At 43.2% G+C, this 16,614-nt stretch overlaps 1 protein-coding gene across 3 annotated transcripts in view; it reads left to right on the top strand.

The window, feature by feature from the left end:
- The first annotated feature begins 2,185 nt into the window (after positions 1-2,185).
- Positions 2,186-16,614, top strand: part of UACA (uveal autoantigen with coiled-coil domains and ankyrin repeats) — a 34,857-nt gene continuing 20,428 nt past the window's right edge. For 2 of the 3 annotated variants that reach the window (XM_030015376.2, XM_030015375.2), the window contains exon 1: positions 2,186-2,315. In XM_030015376.2, the coding sequence (XP_029871236.1) occupies positions 2,259-2,315 (57 nt within the window). In that variant the 5' untranslated portion in view covers positions 2,186-2,258. Of the gene's footprint in view, positions 2,316-13,314; positions 13,623-16,614 lie in introns of those variants that run through there. The other variant, XM_030015377.2, reaches the window with a different exon arrangement.

Genomic DNA, 16,614 nt, shown 5'->3' with positions numbered 1-16,614 from the left:
GCTTCACCCACGATCAACTCCAGCAGCAGGAAGCTGGTTCACAAGGCAGATGCCATCCTCTTCCTGCAGTGGCTGCTGAGCCTTCAGAAGAGCAGAGCCCCAGCTGGTTGGTGCAAACGCATATATGCGTTTGATTATCTGGGGACAGGGAATGGCTCTGGAACTGGTTGAGTACTGGGAACTGCTATGTGCAGCTTCTCAGCACTGACATGATAGCAAGGAGTTATTTTTAAAATTCTGCTTTCCCTGGAGAGTCGCTGGAGTGACTCAGAAGGAGCTTCCTTTAAACAGCATAGATTTGGTGGAGGGAAGAGAAAGCTACTGCTGTTAGCTTGGTCCTGAAAGTCAGAAAATATTTTGTAAAGCTGAAACTTTCAGTAATAAAAACTTATATTTAATGATCCAACTATTTTCTGCGACAACTCAGCAGACAATGGTTCTGATTTGAACAACTCAAACCAGTTCATCTGTCCCGGGTTAGACTGGTGCTGGGGTTAGCTTTGTGCTTGGATTTGTGAGTGGACGTGAACACTGCTGGCTCATGTTTGTGCAGATCCTTACACAAACACCCTTTTGAGGTGCTGTGGCTTGGGTGCGCTCTAGGAATTTGCTTCTTCAATTCAGCTAAAGGAAACCACTGCTTGTATTGCCATGGGTAGAAAATAACCAGGGAATCCTGATCTCACCAGCTTCCAGCTGCTACTGTCAGTTTACCCACCACGTCACTTTGATTTGTGTCAGGCAGGGTCAGATTACCTGTGCCAGTGGTGACAGGATGGCAATACCAGGCTGAAGTGGTGGGAACCAAGGTTCAAAGGGGACTTAGAGGCCTTTGAGAGCCCGAGGGGTTTCGGGCCAGCTGAATGACAGAGGTGTCGAGAGGTGTCAGCTTCTGTCTGAGGAGATGCTGGTCTTAGAGTTTCCGTCAGTGCCTTGAAAGTGCGGAGGCATCCACACGGTGAATGGAGGTGGCTCCTGAAAGGAGAGACGTTGCCTGAAAGCACGGCTCTTTAGGGAAGAGAACCCTGAAACCATTAAATGGCATTCAGACCATGAACATCCTTTCTCTGAAGAGTTCAGATCTGGATTTAATCCCTTTTCGATGAGGTTAGGCTTGGGGTTAGACTCTGCTGGTGAAGGTTTAATTTCAGAGCATGGTGGTACCTTCCAGCGACCCTGATGTGCACGAAATGACAGTATGTATTTAAAGACACCAAGTATCTTTCCCTCTAAACAGGCCACCTACAGAGAAACCTAAGTGTTTGAATCCACAGTTTGCCTGAATTGATGAAAAAGCAGTGACATTTACCAAGAGCTCTGCTTATGTTAGAGAGATAGATTGATTGAATAGCTCCAATCCAGCTGTAATAAGCAAGGTTTTAAACACAATCCATGGGTTGTAATTAAATAGCCTCAAAACTGTGCATGACCTTAAACTTCCCGGTGCTGTGGCACTGTGTGACAGGGCTGTGAGTAATGTGATGAAAAGGAGATGTTAAATAGACTTCGTGCTGAACAAAGCTGTGACCAAAACAAGCAAACTGCCACCCTCAGACATTCCTTACACAGAAGCAGGGAGTTAATTACGTTGTTTTAAATGCTGCCTCTACTCAGCTTTCAAGATCTCTTGTGAATAAACGCCTCGTTTATTAAGAGGGAAGACGTTTGCAAGGACAGCAATCGGTTTGCATTTTCTGCTCCTGGCAAGTGCGTGCGCCAGGCTCCTACCCTCTCCCTTCCGCCACCAGGCCTGGGAGCTCTGTTCTCCCTCCCCAGCCCGGCAACCCGGAGGGATGGAGGCGGTCTCTTCCCGGGGAGCAGGCACAGACGCCGGGGCAGCCCTGGCCGCATCCCGAGCCCCACAGCACAGCAAGGCCCGACCGCCCTCTCAGTGGTGCCCCTGAGGGTCTGCCCTGGCGCCAGAGCGGCGCACCGCCTGCCGCGTGCCTCTGCCCCGCCCGCGGCGCGCCCCCTGGCGGGCGGGCGGCTCCGCACGAGGTAAAACTCCGCCTCCGCCACACCGCTCCCACCCACACCCCCTCAGGCGGCCTTTAAAATGAGGAAGTCCCTCCCCTTGTTCTACCTGGTGATTGGCCGCGGCGCCCGGGCGGGCGGGTGGCGATTGGTTGCGACTCCCGGGTGGGCGGGGCGGCGGGCTAGGGGTGCCGCGGCGGGCGGGGACCAGCTCGTCCCGGCCGTGGCGACGGCGGGTGCGCGTCGCGGGGCCGGTGCCGCGCCCGCCCGCCCGGGGCCGCGCCATGAAGAGCCTCAAGTCCCGCCTGAAGAAGCACGAAGCGGTCATCGGGGGCAGCGCGGTGGGTGCCGGCAGGGCTGGGCCGGAGGCAGAGGGGAGGGAGAGCCCCCCCCCCCCAGGGGTCGGAGCCTGCGCTGGCGGGCTGAGGGCCCGGGGGCTCCTGTGAGGGGAGATGGGGCTGGGAGCTGCTGGGCTCTGGTGCTTTGGGAGCTGAGCCCCAGGGGGTTACCTGGGGATGGAGCGGTGGGGCTGGGCTCCGCGGGCGGGCGGTGGGCATGCAGCTCCGCGGGGAGGTGCGCTGGGGCGGCGAGCTCCGGGGGGGAGAGTGGGCTCTGCTTGGGGGTGAGGCTGGGGAGCTGAGGGGGGGAGTTCTGGGGACTGGGGGAGGGGGCAGGAGGGCTGTGGATGTGTGGGGTGCCTGGGGTCTGGGGTGAGAGGAGCAGAAGGGGCCGGACAGCGGGGCATTGCGTGGGGGCAGAGCAGAGGGAGTCCCGGCTCCGTGGGGAGCCGAGGCTTTGCTGGGGGCAGAGAGAGTGGAAGAGTTGGGGTGACTTGGGAGGAAGAGAGTCTCCGGGATCTGTGGGGAGTGAGGTCTCTGGGGGAGACATGGAGGGGCAGCACACTGGCACTTGGGGGAGTTGGGCTTCAGTGAGCTGGAGATCTGCTGGAGGAGTGGAGGTTCCTTGGGGTTTGAGTGCAAGGGCTTGAAGGGCAGGCAGTGAGCCCCCGGGGTGGTCTGTGTGTGGGGAGGAGGCACAGCGGAGAGAGGATCTCTGAGCGCTGGCGTGGGGGAAAGCGGGATGAGAATATGCACTACATCTGGCACCCACCCAGCCTCTTGTTCAGGCTGCCCTAGATGACCTGCAGCTCGGAAAACAAGCATGCAAATGCATGTTACCTCTGCCTTCAGTTTTGCTTTCTGGCCTCAGCAGAAATTAACACTTTTTTTTTTTAATTCTCTGTAAGAGCCTTGGGAGCCAGTGCTGAGCTTTGACTGGCAACCTGCCCTGGGGCTTGCCGAGATCTGCGTGCATGGCATTGTTAGTAGCTTGTTCAACATTAGTAATTTCTGTGGCAACATCGGAGCGCTTATCCTAGTGCACAGAAGGAGGATTTGCTTAGAAAGTGGACAAAAAGCTTTCAAAGTGGCTAGTGACTTCACACAGTTGTGGTTTCTGATCATCTAGTCTGGGAATACTGGGCCTGGGGTTGTTGCAACCTCTGGAAATGAGGTACCTTTGTGATGGTGCAATTGTCTTGTTCTCTATGGCTTCCAAAATTGAGGCTGGTGTTAACTGGCTTTGAATGGCTTTATTGGTTTTCATTTTTACTTCATTCATCTCTGCAGATGACTTTTGATGAGAGGGGTCTTTGTAACGGAACAAAGCTATATTTGGAAATTACTTTGTGTGGTAAATCATCTTTAATTGTGACCATTCAGTAAATGCTTTCCTGGGAGTCTACTGTGGCAGTTGCACTCCTAAGCTTATTGCTGTCTTCCTGTCCTGATTTGCTAAACTTGCCGCTGGCTACGTGGAATAGTGGAAAAGGGCAGGTTAATATGATACACTGACTTTTATCAGTTGTCTTTTAAGGTATTAGCCATCTCTAAAGTACTCCTGCACATTTGTCTTGGATCTGAAGCTATTACTTGAAAATAATAGCTCATTTGAAAGATATGTCGATATTCAGGCTTGTAAACTGCTGACCAAACTCATCTGATGAAATGACAGTTCCGTGTGGAAGTGCATCACTGTGCTGAACATTCCACTGTGCAAAGGAGTGATTCAGAATTCTGTTATGATAATTTGTAATGTGTGGGCTGGCACTGGTTTATGTTATTCATTAGTTGTCCTATACTTCAGAACTGTTTGTTATTTCAAAATAAGCCTACAAAAATTAAATGTCAACAAACACTTACAGCATTCATGTTTGCTTTTGAATAGATGTGGAGATTTTTCACTTCCATAGGTGAAGGCTCAATAAACCTTGCCTTTCAAAGTAGGTTTGAGCAGTCTTAATACTTTTAAGAGCTGAAGTTATTCTAAAAGATATGAAGGGAAATTACTTTCAGTGAGATCTCTTAAAAACTGGCGTTTGTACCCATGGCAGACTTATTTTCTCTGTTTATTACATATTTTGGTTACATGATCACTCCACCAGCTAATCAAACACCAACTTATAACCTTCTATATGGGGAGAAAAAATTCAGCTGCATGGGTGGGTGTTAATAGTGAAGCTGAAGGGGGGGATGATTGGGTAAAGCTGTGTCTCTGTTTCTAACTGCTAGGGAAGGAGGGGAAGTGGGTGGGAATCCTGCCAGTGTGAGCTTTATAGGTCCTGCTTGAAACAAGTGTAAAAAGAGTTGCCTGTTTGAGAAACTTCATCCCTCTCTCCTGTTCCCACCCAGTGCTATTTCCTGGGGGGCGGAGAGAAACTTAATCTCTTCATCATGCTTCTGAAAATTTTCCTCCAGGTCAAGGTAATGGTTGCATGCCCTCTGTCTTCTGATGGTGATCTTTTGGAAATGGCTTTATTGCCAGTCTTGTGATGGAGGGAAGCCATGAAAAGCAGCAGAATGAAAAAATGATAGTTGTTACCAATCCCACAATTATCCAGAATGTTTTGTCTGAAAATGGATTTATCTAGTTTTGCCAGCTCCAGCTGGCTGATGGTGCTTGGAAAATAATCTAAGCAGCCTGTTCAGTAACTTCAGTGCTCTGAATAGTGAGACACATGCTTATCATTTGCAGCAGTGTAGGCTGGAAACTTTAGCACCAGTTTCTGTGCAGCGCAAAGCCTTGAGGGCATGCTCCTCACTTTCAGTCAGAAATGATGCCTCATTCACCAACATTTAGAAGATAGATTTTAATTAATGTAGTCAGTCCTATTGGGGTGACCACAGCAGCATGCACTGCTAGTATTTCTGAGATTCCAAAATACATGCTGATATAATAAGTGTATGTTTGTGTTTAGGAAATGTGTTCTTCCAGTGAAGTTAGAAATTCTGTCTGTAGCTGTATGTACAAGAAGCAAATATGAAGTGCTCACTGGTTGGTCTTTCTTGAGAAGATGTTTGGGGAAAGATTGGTTTATTGTTCTACAGTTATTTTTGTTTCAGACCTTTGCTAGTTGACTTTCACTGGTAAGATTCTAACTCTTGGCCTGGGAGGGGAAAGGTTGCCTACTTATTTCTTTAACATTTGGGAAATAGCTGTGGAGGTGTTCTGTTAAATTTGAGGTGCATTATCTTGTTAATGTGGGGGTTTTCACTTTTCTGTCCTTTATAATGAAGTCTGGAATTTAGGAAAGGGGGCTTCTGGACTGCTTGCCAGAGGATGGCTACTTACTGTGAAACATGGGCTTCTTGGTAGTGCTTTGAGCACAGCTGAAGCTGTATCACTGAGCAGTGGCAGGTCTGCATTTCTTTGGAGTTGTTTGCATCCTAAGATATGACATTAAAGGCAGAGATGGTCTGAGGTATGCATGTACTTCAGAAATCAGCAGCACTGCCTGGAGCAACCTGTAAGTAATGAGAATGAGCAGATGTAAAACCATGTGAAAACTTCTGTCAATCCTTTACCCTCTGGGAAAAATGATGTTGGATTTTTTTTTTAATCAAGAGAAACTGAACATCATATATAATTAGCGGAAACCATTGTGCAAGAAACAAAGGTAAACACCTGAGTACTTGCCCTGGTATGATGATCTGTGATTATTAAATTAATACCTGTACAAGTGCTGTAGTTAGTGACAGCTGAACTTGTTTGAGGTTGTGTTCACACTTTTTTTCATGTGGAGACTGTCCAGTTCTGTTAAATGGATGACTTTTCCTCTATGTAAATAGTGGAACTTTGTGGGTTGACCCAGTACACAATTAAACAACTACTACTGCCCCGTCAGCAGCGGAGAGGGGAGGTACTACCTCTTGTTCTGATCTGATCACTTTTATTAAGGGAATGGAAGAATACTGTTTGTTGTCTGAATTTGCTAATTAATCAACAACACTATCTTTGTATGTACAGCAGAATAACTTTGTTAAAAATGATTTGTCGCAACAGTGCTGTGCTGTAGAATGCACATTAATAACTGAAGAAATGAAGTAAAAAATAGATGTTTGGTAACCTAATTTTATCCAAAGATTCAAGATCGCTTTTGTGTTGAACTTCTTAAGAGAAAAAAACTTGTGCCGCTGGTGGCACACATCTGTTTGTAAATGAACAAGATTTTCATGGCATTTTGTCATGACTCTGCTCTGTACAAAGACAAAACAGTGTTTGTCAGTCAGGCTGATCACAGTGCTATGACCTATCAGCAGAATTTTTCCAGCATTGCTGCTGTTGGCCGGAGCAAAGTTACCATTCCCTCTGCCGTACCTCCCTTGTGTCTGTTGTGGGCAACCTAAGGTGACTTTACAATGCCATCTTCAGGCAGCATGGCCAAGAATCAACAACACTATAATATTCAAATGTCAAATCCTAGACTGACTGTGGTTATTCTTTAGAGTATGTTTGGGTTCCAGGAAGTTTTATTAAGGCTTGTGCTAATGTGTATGTTCCTTGGAAAAAAACCCCATGTGATTCATTTGCATTTAGTTAATTAGAGTTGGGTGCTTGTTTGTGTGATGTTTGTGGTTGATGTTGAAGAAACACAAGGTTAGTCAAGACAGGCAATTTGTGGTTCAGCAAAAGCTTTGTGGTGCAGCCTGCTTACAGGTGCATTGTAATTTTCAGGCTCCTTAAAAAGGAGTATTTATGAATGCTTTATCATTTTGGAATGTAGCAATTAAATATTTAAAAAAATGGAGGTACAGTGAGTGCCTGTGTGCAAGTTAAATATCCTTAGCTGATTTGCATACATAATTATGCAGATAAGGCTGTTTGGTTATCTGTTTTAAGTTCATCTGACCTTTTGCTCAGATACAACTTACGTAGTGCTTTGTCAGTATTTCAATATTAATATTTATTAGCAAGCAAATGCTTATAACAGCTGAGAGACTGATATTGTCTCCATATTTTCATTACTTAATGACCTAACAGGATCGAGTCGGGACTGTAACATGGTATTCCTTTCTTCATGCATGTGTGCTTGAGGCTGCTTCCCTGGATGATGAATGTAATAGTCATGTCGTGTTTCATCACCCCCTAATATTTTCTGATGCTTTGTTATTAATAAATGGAAGTACACAAATCAATTGGTCCTTGCCTGAGAGCTTGTAATTTCAAACTAATGGTTTGCCTTGAGGAAGGTGGTGTGATATGCAGCTTTTAATGGCAAAGGCAGCTGGACTCTGACCTTGCTGCTGCTTTCTCCCCATTTAAAGGGGAAGTACTTTCTCCTGGGCACTCTGTAATTGTTGGGCACTTGCAGGGGCAAAGCTGGGCTGCAGCAGGACCTAGGCTTCTAGGGCTCCCCATTATTTTTGTGGTGAAAGCTGTGATGCTCTCATTGCTGTAAAAGGGTGTAATGTTCTTTGACTTGTGTAAGTCTGGCCCCAGTTACCATAAAATATACTTAACAGGCTGTTTTAAAATGCAGCTGCAAAAACACTGGTTTGTTTTTGGAGTGCGTAAGTAGTTTTGATCACTTTTATTAGTGTCCAAGTTGATCTGTATCTCAGGGCTGAGAAGTTGAAGATGTTTTATCAATACAGCGTACTTGAGTTGTATGTTGGCAAAGAGACATGAGGAGGTTGTGTTTAAAAACAAACTTGAAAATATTTTTCATTTTTTTTAAATCTTAGCAGACTTTGTTGTATGCAGAGTTCTTTGACACTCCACTGTAGCTTGTGTGCTGTTGTAGTTGATGCTAGTGGCTTTTCACCCTACCCCAGCCATGCTGAAAAGGGAAACTGGCTATGCTGTTAGGTACATACATGTTGCTCCTTGTAGATAGAAATGTACTATTTGACACGGATTTAGAGCCCTTATGATGGTTTTGAGAGGACTGTTTGACATGTCACAGATGGCTAGAAGTAGATTTGAATACTTTCTTGATACTTAGTAATTTGATCTTGAATGGGATGTACTAACTTGTAGTAGGAAGGAAAATGCTGTAAGAATAGGGTAAAATCAGAAATGTTTATGGTGAGGTTTTAGATGGTTACTGTTTGTTTTGCTTTAACCTGTTTATTAGGAGACTTTTACCTATATTAATTACAGGATACAGTTACATTTAAACAAGACATGCAACAGCACAACTGTTAATACGAATTCTTGATACAAGCATTTTGAGCAATGCAAAACCAGAGCAGTCCTAGGAAGGCTGTTATTTTTGATCACTGTTTAGACTAAGCCTTGCCCACTCTGTAGCATTTGATAATTTTCCATGGATGGAGAAATTGTGGTAAATGAGGTGATAACATAAGGTGCTGGGTGAAACAAGAACCCTGTGTTCAAGCTGTGTCTGTTTTTTCCCTTATGTAGACTAAACAGTACATCTTACTCCGGCAGTTTTAAACTCCAAAACATTTGTATGTGAATACAGACAAATCCTGATAAGCAAGATATGCTTATAAAATATAAAATGCCATTCCCCCCTCCCCCCATTTGAGCTAACCCTTGCTCAAACCTGGTATCTGCAGTATTTTTCTAGGCAACTGCAGATAAGCCAAAGTCTGTGAGATAGATGGGTATTGGCTGATGTGCATCTGTACTGTAGTGGGAAGTTAAGTCTGGTGAATATCTTTAAAAAATAGTTTCAGTAGTCTAACTTATGCTTTCATTTTGCCAGTTTGTGCAGTTTTTAAATAAATCAAACTACTTCAAAAGCAGTTGTCATTTTGTGCCATAAAAAATCACAGGGTGTGTCTGTTCAGACATTAGTTTTTGATCACAAATGTACTCTGACCTCTGTAGAATGAGCAGGAAAATTAAATGCGCGGGCTGATAGATGTGCTGAGCCTGCCCTTCTCATCTGTGCTTGGCTTACGTGACAAATGTACCTTTTTCAAGTAACTCCCCTTTGTCAGTGAGTGCCTGTCTTTCTCTGCAGGACACCTAAATGGGAAAAATTAATATCTTGTGACAAAGATAAGCCTAAAATTAATAATTCTTGGTCCTTCTTTGACAAGAATTTTTCTATCTAATGGCCTTCACAGACTTGAGAAACTGCAGCTTTAGTAGTTTTATAACTGTTTCCATAAAAGTATGATGTTAGTGGTTTTGTCTACATAATTTTTAGGACCATTCATATATTTGTCAGCACTTGCTGTAAGGGGTGATGGCAGTGTTTTACCAGAGCTCTTTGCTCTCAGTGTGTTTTATGTGCTTATGTCACCTGCTAATGGCATTAGAGAAGGATGTGTCCCGTTTGGTTTTTTTCATTAATAGGATTATCTGTCTAGCCCAGCAGTAATGAGGAACTGTGTTCAGTTTCACAGGTTTATGTCAGCTTTCAGGCTGAAAGGTTTAAGAACTGCTTTGAATTACAGCTGGTGTTTCTGAAGTGAGTTAAGTGACTGCTAAAGATTGTCCATGCTCTATTTAAATAAGCTGTTTATGTAGTCTGTGCTCTGCAGCCATGTAGGCAAAAGTGTTTAGAGACTCTGGATGAGCAATTCTGAGTTCAGGTGGAAGTTTCCTGAGCAATACTATTTCAGCAACAAGTTAACTTGTCACAATTTTTTTCATTGCAATATTAAGGCCAATATTTCTTGTGTCCCTGGCCCTGTATTGTCTTTTTAAAAACAGTCACTGCATTCTCAAATGGGAATTGTACCTCGTTGACTGTGCTCAGACTGATGACCAGAAATCTCTTCTTGCTGGCATGAAAAGTCTTGTGAGTTCCCTTCTGGCTGCTAGGACTTCACTCTGGAGAATATTTGGGCTGAGAAAAATCTCAGCAGAAGAGCTGCTGGGATTGAAGGGTATTATGGATTGCTTTCCAAAGGCCTTCAGGGCTGGGATATTAATTTGTCTGTCCTGTTTGGGTCCCCATAACCCCAGTATTATTCTGTCTTCTTGTGTCTTGGGATCACTGATAAAGCACTTTGCTCCAAGTTCCTCAGTAGGGACACTTGGATGGCAGGGTGTGCAGTAATACTGTGCACAGCTTCATGGACTCTACCTGCTTTTCTTTTGGTTGAGAGGGAGATGATGTCCAGTAGCTTCAAGCTCAGACTCTCTAGGTATGGTGCAATGTTTATTTATTGATAAATATATATCCTATAACTATAATAAACTTTAAACATTAACTTTGCTAATTGCTTCTCTGGTTGTCAGCAGTGTACAAATACATATTTATTTCTTTCAGCCTATCAGAACTACCCTTGCTGATAGCACCCCATGGCTTTCGTTGCCAGCAGTGGTGTGCCTTTTCCACTGCTCGCGGTAACACTAGAACATCCTGTCTTCCTTTGCTAAGAAAAATGAGAGTAATTAGTCTTGGTACCAAATATCTCCTGACTGTAAATATCTCCAGTAGCAGTCATTAATGCTCTTGCAGCTCTCATCTTTAAATACTTAATTGTAATGGCAGGTGAGGAACAGGCTTGTTTTTGAAGGTTGTAGTTCTAGACTCTACTATAAACTTTGACTCTGAACTGTGCTGTTTACTGTTCTCAGTTAGTGGCTTGACTTCTGATCTGCTAAATACCTGGTAAGATAAGGGTTTTCAGGTTCAGAGAGAATAGAAGTAGGTAATTGTTCATGCAACATGTAGTTAACTTGTACAGTCCCTTACCAAAGGGTGTTGAGGATGCTAAAAGCTTACCTGGGCTTGAGGAAAAACTGGCTAAGTTAATAGAGCAATTAATTCTGAATTATTAAGCATGTAGGTAGTATCCCTCTAGCCCAGTAAGTTTAAATCATTGAATGAAAGCTAGGAGAGCTTTTAAAAAAGTATTCTGTGCTTGTTCAGTTTATGTTCTTTTTCTGAGCGTGCTGGTGTGTATATGTATCTCTGCGCCACTCCTGAAGGTGTTACAATAGCAGATGGATGTGCAGAGTGTGTGCAGATGCCTAATGTATCTGCTCAGTATAAAGCCCTTAAACTGAGAGCACACCAGATACAAGCTGATAGGAACAAGTACTGTATTTGATCCTAGTTAGATGGTGGAGATTGGATACTCCTTTATCTTTGGAGACCTGGAGCTGGGAAGGATTCCTGACAGGCTGAGCTTGGGTAAAACAGGTGCTCTGTGTTACCAGAAAATGGGTGATATTGGCCTTAGCTAGGTAGGCACCTGTGGTATCCTTGGTAATTTAGCATGTCCAGGGATCTGCACTGCTGGTGTATCTGATGGTCTTTGTTCTGAGAAACCAAATCTGAATTAGGTTCCAAACTTTGGTTACACTGAAAGAATGCAACACAAGCATGCTTCATTAGTTTCTACCCTTAGAGCTCTCTGAGATTCAGCTTCCCTGGAGAAGAATTTAATCGGTGTGAGTCTGTAGCTGGGCTGTGTTTACCAAAGCTGCTCAGTGCTGATGGAGCCATGAAAGCTGTGTGTCCCAAGAACTGCTGTCTGTGCTTAGTCTGAGCTGGGCAGTTCTGGGTAATGTGGTTTAGCAATCCTAAATCTTGTGGTCAAGACTGTCTTGGGAGGATCTTCAGTATAAAGGGGCTGCAGGATGAGTGCAGCTCATGAGTCATGAGGAATGTCTGCAGGCAGATAAAAAAGGAGACAAGTGAAACCTTTGGGATAAATCAAGAGCTATGGAAGGCATCGTCTTACTACTTACATGGTTTCTCACCAAACTGATTTCAGTTAAGTGGTTTTATTTTTGCTGTTGCTGTCACTTGTGAAGTGTATTCCCCCCCCCCCCCCCCCCAAATGCCATTTTTAGCTTGAGGAGACAGACTTGGTTCTGGTCAGAAGATAGTCAGAAGATAACTTGAGATGACATAGTCATTCTGGTAATCACTGTACTCTTTTGGAGTGGCTTTGTCATGTGGACACTAATTGCAGAGAAGTCTTGGAAGCTTCTTCCAAGAAACATGTTAGTGCTGCAAGGCGAAGTGCTGGGTGCTCACAGCAAGTGGTGTGGAATAGTTCAGAAGTTGCTGGGAAAGGGTGAATTTGTGCAAATATGAATGAGTGATTTTAAAAATCTCTTTACTGAGAAGGTCCATTTATTAGGTTATTTGTGATCTTGTGTGTGTGTCCGGGGGGGGGGGGGGGGGGGGGGGGAGGCTGTGTGTGTGTATGTGGTTTTTCTGGCTATGCACTGTGTTTCTTGTCTGCAGACAAAACAGTGCATTGCTTGTTGTGTTGACCTAGTCCTCTAAATATGGCACTTGGGAGATTTCCATTTAAATTTAAAACTCGTGAAAGGAGACTCTACATCTTCCTACTGTTAATCATTATGCTGTCTATTTAATGTTTTCACAGCCTTTGTGACTCCTCGTTTAACATCTTGGGAGACAGACTGGCAGCAGCAGTAAGCTGAAACCAGGTTCTATTCAGAATGGGTTTCATCACTGTAAAAGGAGATTTTTTTTTTAAAGCAGAGGCATGTGTGTTTTCTAATTTAAAATCGGTTACATTTCTGTCAAAATAGGATCATGCATTCCATCTGCTCTGCAGTCGTAACTGTCTGAAGTCTGATCGTGAGTCTGGTTTCAGCTTTGTGGTGTGGTGGAATGGGAAAAAATTACTCTTGAGAGTATTTCAGTCCTCCTGTTTTATTAGTGGTGATAATTATGACCTTCATTAATGTCAGTGGACAGTTAATTTGACTAATGTGTTTGTTATTTTAAAGTGAGTGTTTGCATGTCTGCAGAACATAACAACACTGTAGTAAAGTTTCATGCATGCTTGTCTTGTTAGTTAACATTAAATCTAACATGCCTTAGTCCGGGCATGAGCATGTGGGGAATGTATTAATAGCTATTGCTTGCTATCGCTTGGCTATCAAGTACTGGATTATCAGAAAATAGATCTGGGTTGATGAGACTGTCTACGTATTGTTTACAAGATATTTCAGATCTGGGCAATATTTACTTGTGAGTCTGAGTCACTCTGGCAGTCTGTTGCAACACAGAAACAAAAGCTCTGGGAGGGTTTTCTTGGGGATTGCTGGGGAGGTTCAGGCTGAGCAGGCGGCTGGATCTGCGAAGGGCTTCACCAGCTGGGCAGCCTCTGGCCGGGGGTAGCCCCTATTTTTTTGAGAGTTATGAAGTCTGAAGATGATCCTGAAGATGGGGAAAATAACTTGGGGATCCAAGCTAAGTGAAGGATGGAGCAAGATGATTTCAGGGTGGTGGAGAGAATATGTTTCTTGAAGCAGCCTGTTTGAACTCTGGCTTGTTGCTTTGTGAGCTGCAGTGGTTTGTAACTTGATGAAGATAAACTGATTGCTTCTGGCAGCAAGAAGCTGCAAGTTCTATGATGACTTGTTGGTTTTCTTGTGCAGCTAAAGACACAGTAGGTATCTTAAATTACTGCCATTGATATGAAATCTACAACTGCAAAAATGCAAAAGCTTGAATTTTGTAAATGTTTTGTAACAGTTTCTTTTTAGTTAATGTGTGTTATATCTGTCTTTAACAACTCTTCCTGTGAGGAATTTTCCTTAAATGTGAAATACTTGAGTGACAATATAGTACATCATAGGAAATGGATACAATTTACTTAAGTGTTATAACCACAGGGTTAAATTTTTTTTTTTTTAAATAAAGCTCTTATTAATCAGAAGATTTATGAAATAGGAGCAAGGAATGGCTGGTGAAGGGTTTTCTATAGATTTGAGTGAGTTTGTGCTAGCAGGTATAAGCAGCAAGTATGAAACTTGGCAATCTAAACCCAGTGGCAAACATGCAAGATGTGATCGCTTTCCTCTAAGGATGTGAAATGTGTCATATGCAAAAGAACTTAGAGGGAACAGAGCTTAATGCTATGTATGTACAGTTTCTAAGGTATTTGAAAATAAAATGTAAAAGTTGTGTAATAAGGTTGCTTATCAGAGGAAACTTTGCCAAGCTGCAGAGGAATATTGTCTTTCCCCCCAGCAATGGGTGCAGCTTTTGCTGTGAACAGTAATGTCACCAATGCAATGACTTCATTATGCCAACCAGGCTGGCTTGGCTTTTAAGCTAATGGATGTTTTAATTGATTGACAAATCAGTACTGCACTTTAGCTGGGCCGCACTAGTAGTTGTAATTTCATTAGTTGTCTATTTTTTATTACTTCATGTCACTTTTAGCAATAGCCGATTCAGTACAATACTTGCTAAGACTTTATGATTACTGTAATCTTGTTTATTGTGAGAATGGGGAATAAAGATAATCATGATTACAACTCCGTTATACAAATCATTCTACAGATGCAGGGTGGTGGCAGTGCATTTTTGGTTTTGTTCTTTGTTTGTATCTCCTCTTCTACCTTGCAAACCCTGGCTCTGGTGCAAGGCGAGACCTTGCTGGCTGCAGCTCTGGCCACTTTGAGAACTGGCTAATTGGCATTGGCTCTTTCCATTGGGGATCTTCCAGACTTCATTACATTAAATCTTGAAAAAATTTGGTCTTTACTAGTAAGATAGTCTTAAGGAGAAGGTAGTTCTGTCTTGATAGAATGTAACTTTTTTTAACATGAGGATTGTACATAGCTTTTGGTTTTTACCTATAATTGTTGTTCTTGCTTTCACATGAAGACTGCTAAGACTTTTGCATAATGGGTTTGGTGCTTTAAGGAGGTGGAGGAGTGTATTGTGATGAACCCAACATGAAGGATATGGGATTGACAGGTTGCTTTCTCACTTAAAGAAGCAAAAATGTTCTCAGCTACTTGTTCTCAGCTACTTTTTGGCTGCTCTCTTTTGGAAATTACTAGTTTTAATGTGCTTTATTCAGTGAGGCGTGGAGCTTCTGATCCCTAGTGATAAGTAACTTCATGTACCTACAGGCTGTGTATGTCTCACTGTTATCAGTAAATTCTTTTGCCATGTAGATTTTGAATATAATACTCCTTTATAAGCTGCTGCCTTCTGTTAAAAGCTTCTTGAATATCAAGTCATCAGTGTCTAACTTGGCCGTGAGGTTTCTGTCACAGAACAGAATTTCCTGAAAAGTGTAAAGCAATTCAGAAAGGATGGTTTGGCAACGAAGAGAACAAGCTCTGTGTTTTGGGGTGGGATGCTTGGCCTGTGGCCTGAAATTCTAAATTTGAAGTAAACAAGGAAAAAGTGGGGGGTGACGAATGTCTGAGATGGAATGCGTGGTGGTCTATTTATAACTGACTTGTACTTTCTTTGCACTCTACGTTGCTTTGGTAGTTGCAGGCAATTTAAAGCTATAAACTTTTAATTTCTTTCTACAGCTCAATAGATGTTAATCTCTTGAATATCACACTTAGCTAAATTTTGACCCTTTGAACAGTTGGGAAAAACTGTGTCCTGTGCATATTTTTAGCACATCCATTTGATGTTAAAATCTGAAAACTGCTTGGGACATAATGGAGCTGGTTCAGATCTATTTTTAAGAATGGCCAAATTCAGTGAGTTGAATTAGGAGGTATGTTTCTGTACTGATGTCATGTGTGTATCTACGTTGATTTTCAGCAATTAGTTTTGTACCGTGCAGGGTTGGGGTACGGTCTGGTGTCATACCAAATCCATTGCAGTCCCCGACTGTGTGCTAGTGCCTTTCCTTCCTTGTTACCTGGCTGCAGGTGGATCAGGTCAGTGAGCTGGTTCCATGGTAGTTCTCTCTGTGGATGTTTTCTTAGGGATCAGCTTGTTGGGCAGCTGCAGGATGAGCGTGCTCCTCTGCCTGAGGCACACAAAGCGGAGGGAGAGTGGCTGGGGAGGGGAGGGATGCTTTCCTTGGCAGCAGCCTGTGGTTATGCGGGGTGGGAAGCAGCATCAAACTCTGCACCCCTGTGAGTGGATGAAAGAATGCTTTGAGGAAAAGCAACTTGTATGTGTTGGTAAGGGGAATATAGGGTCTCTGCTTTTTTTTTTTTTGCTTTTCTGATGTTTTAATCAATTTTAGTTATGCATTGGACATGAAAAACAGTGTAACTTTCAGTAAAGCTGGGAAGCTCAGCTGTTCTTGATAAATGTGAACTTGGTTTAGGGAGGGCTGAATTTAGTACATATTTCATGTGTTGCTGAATTAATGAAAACTGAAGTCTGCTGTTGATTACATATATTTCATAATTGTCCTGTTTAAGTATCTCGCAAAGCTCACCTGTTGAGTTCTCTAGTGTACCTTTACTTATATAAAGGTTGATGGGGGGGAAATAGTAGCGGCTGTGTTTTATCTGCCTGCTTCCTTATGAAATAATTATTTTAATGAATACGGGAAAGCTTATACTGAAGATGATTACTTACATTGGAAATTGTTAGCAATACTATTTTGGGATCTGTTACTTGCATTTCCTCACTTATCTGTTCCTTTGTGTTGCATCTTTTTTTAT

This window comes from Aquila chrysaetos, chromosome 5, assembly GCF_900496995.4.
Source record: "Aquila chrysaetos chrysaetos chromosome 5, bAquChr1.4, whole genome shotgun sequence".
Lineage (NCBI taxonomy): Eukaryota > Metazoa > Chordata > Aves > Accipitriformes > Accipitridae > Aquila > Aquila chrysaetos.
This window is presented reverse-complemented; position numbering and strand designations above follow the sequence as displayed.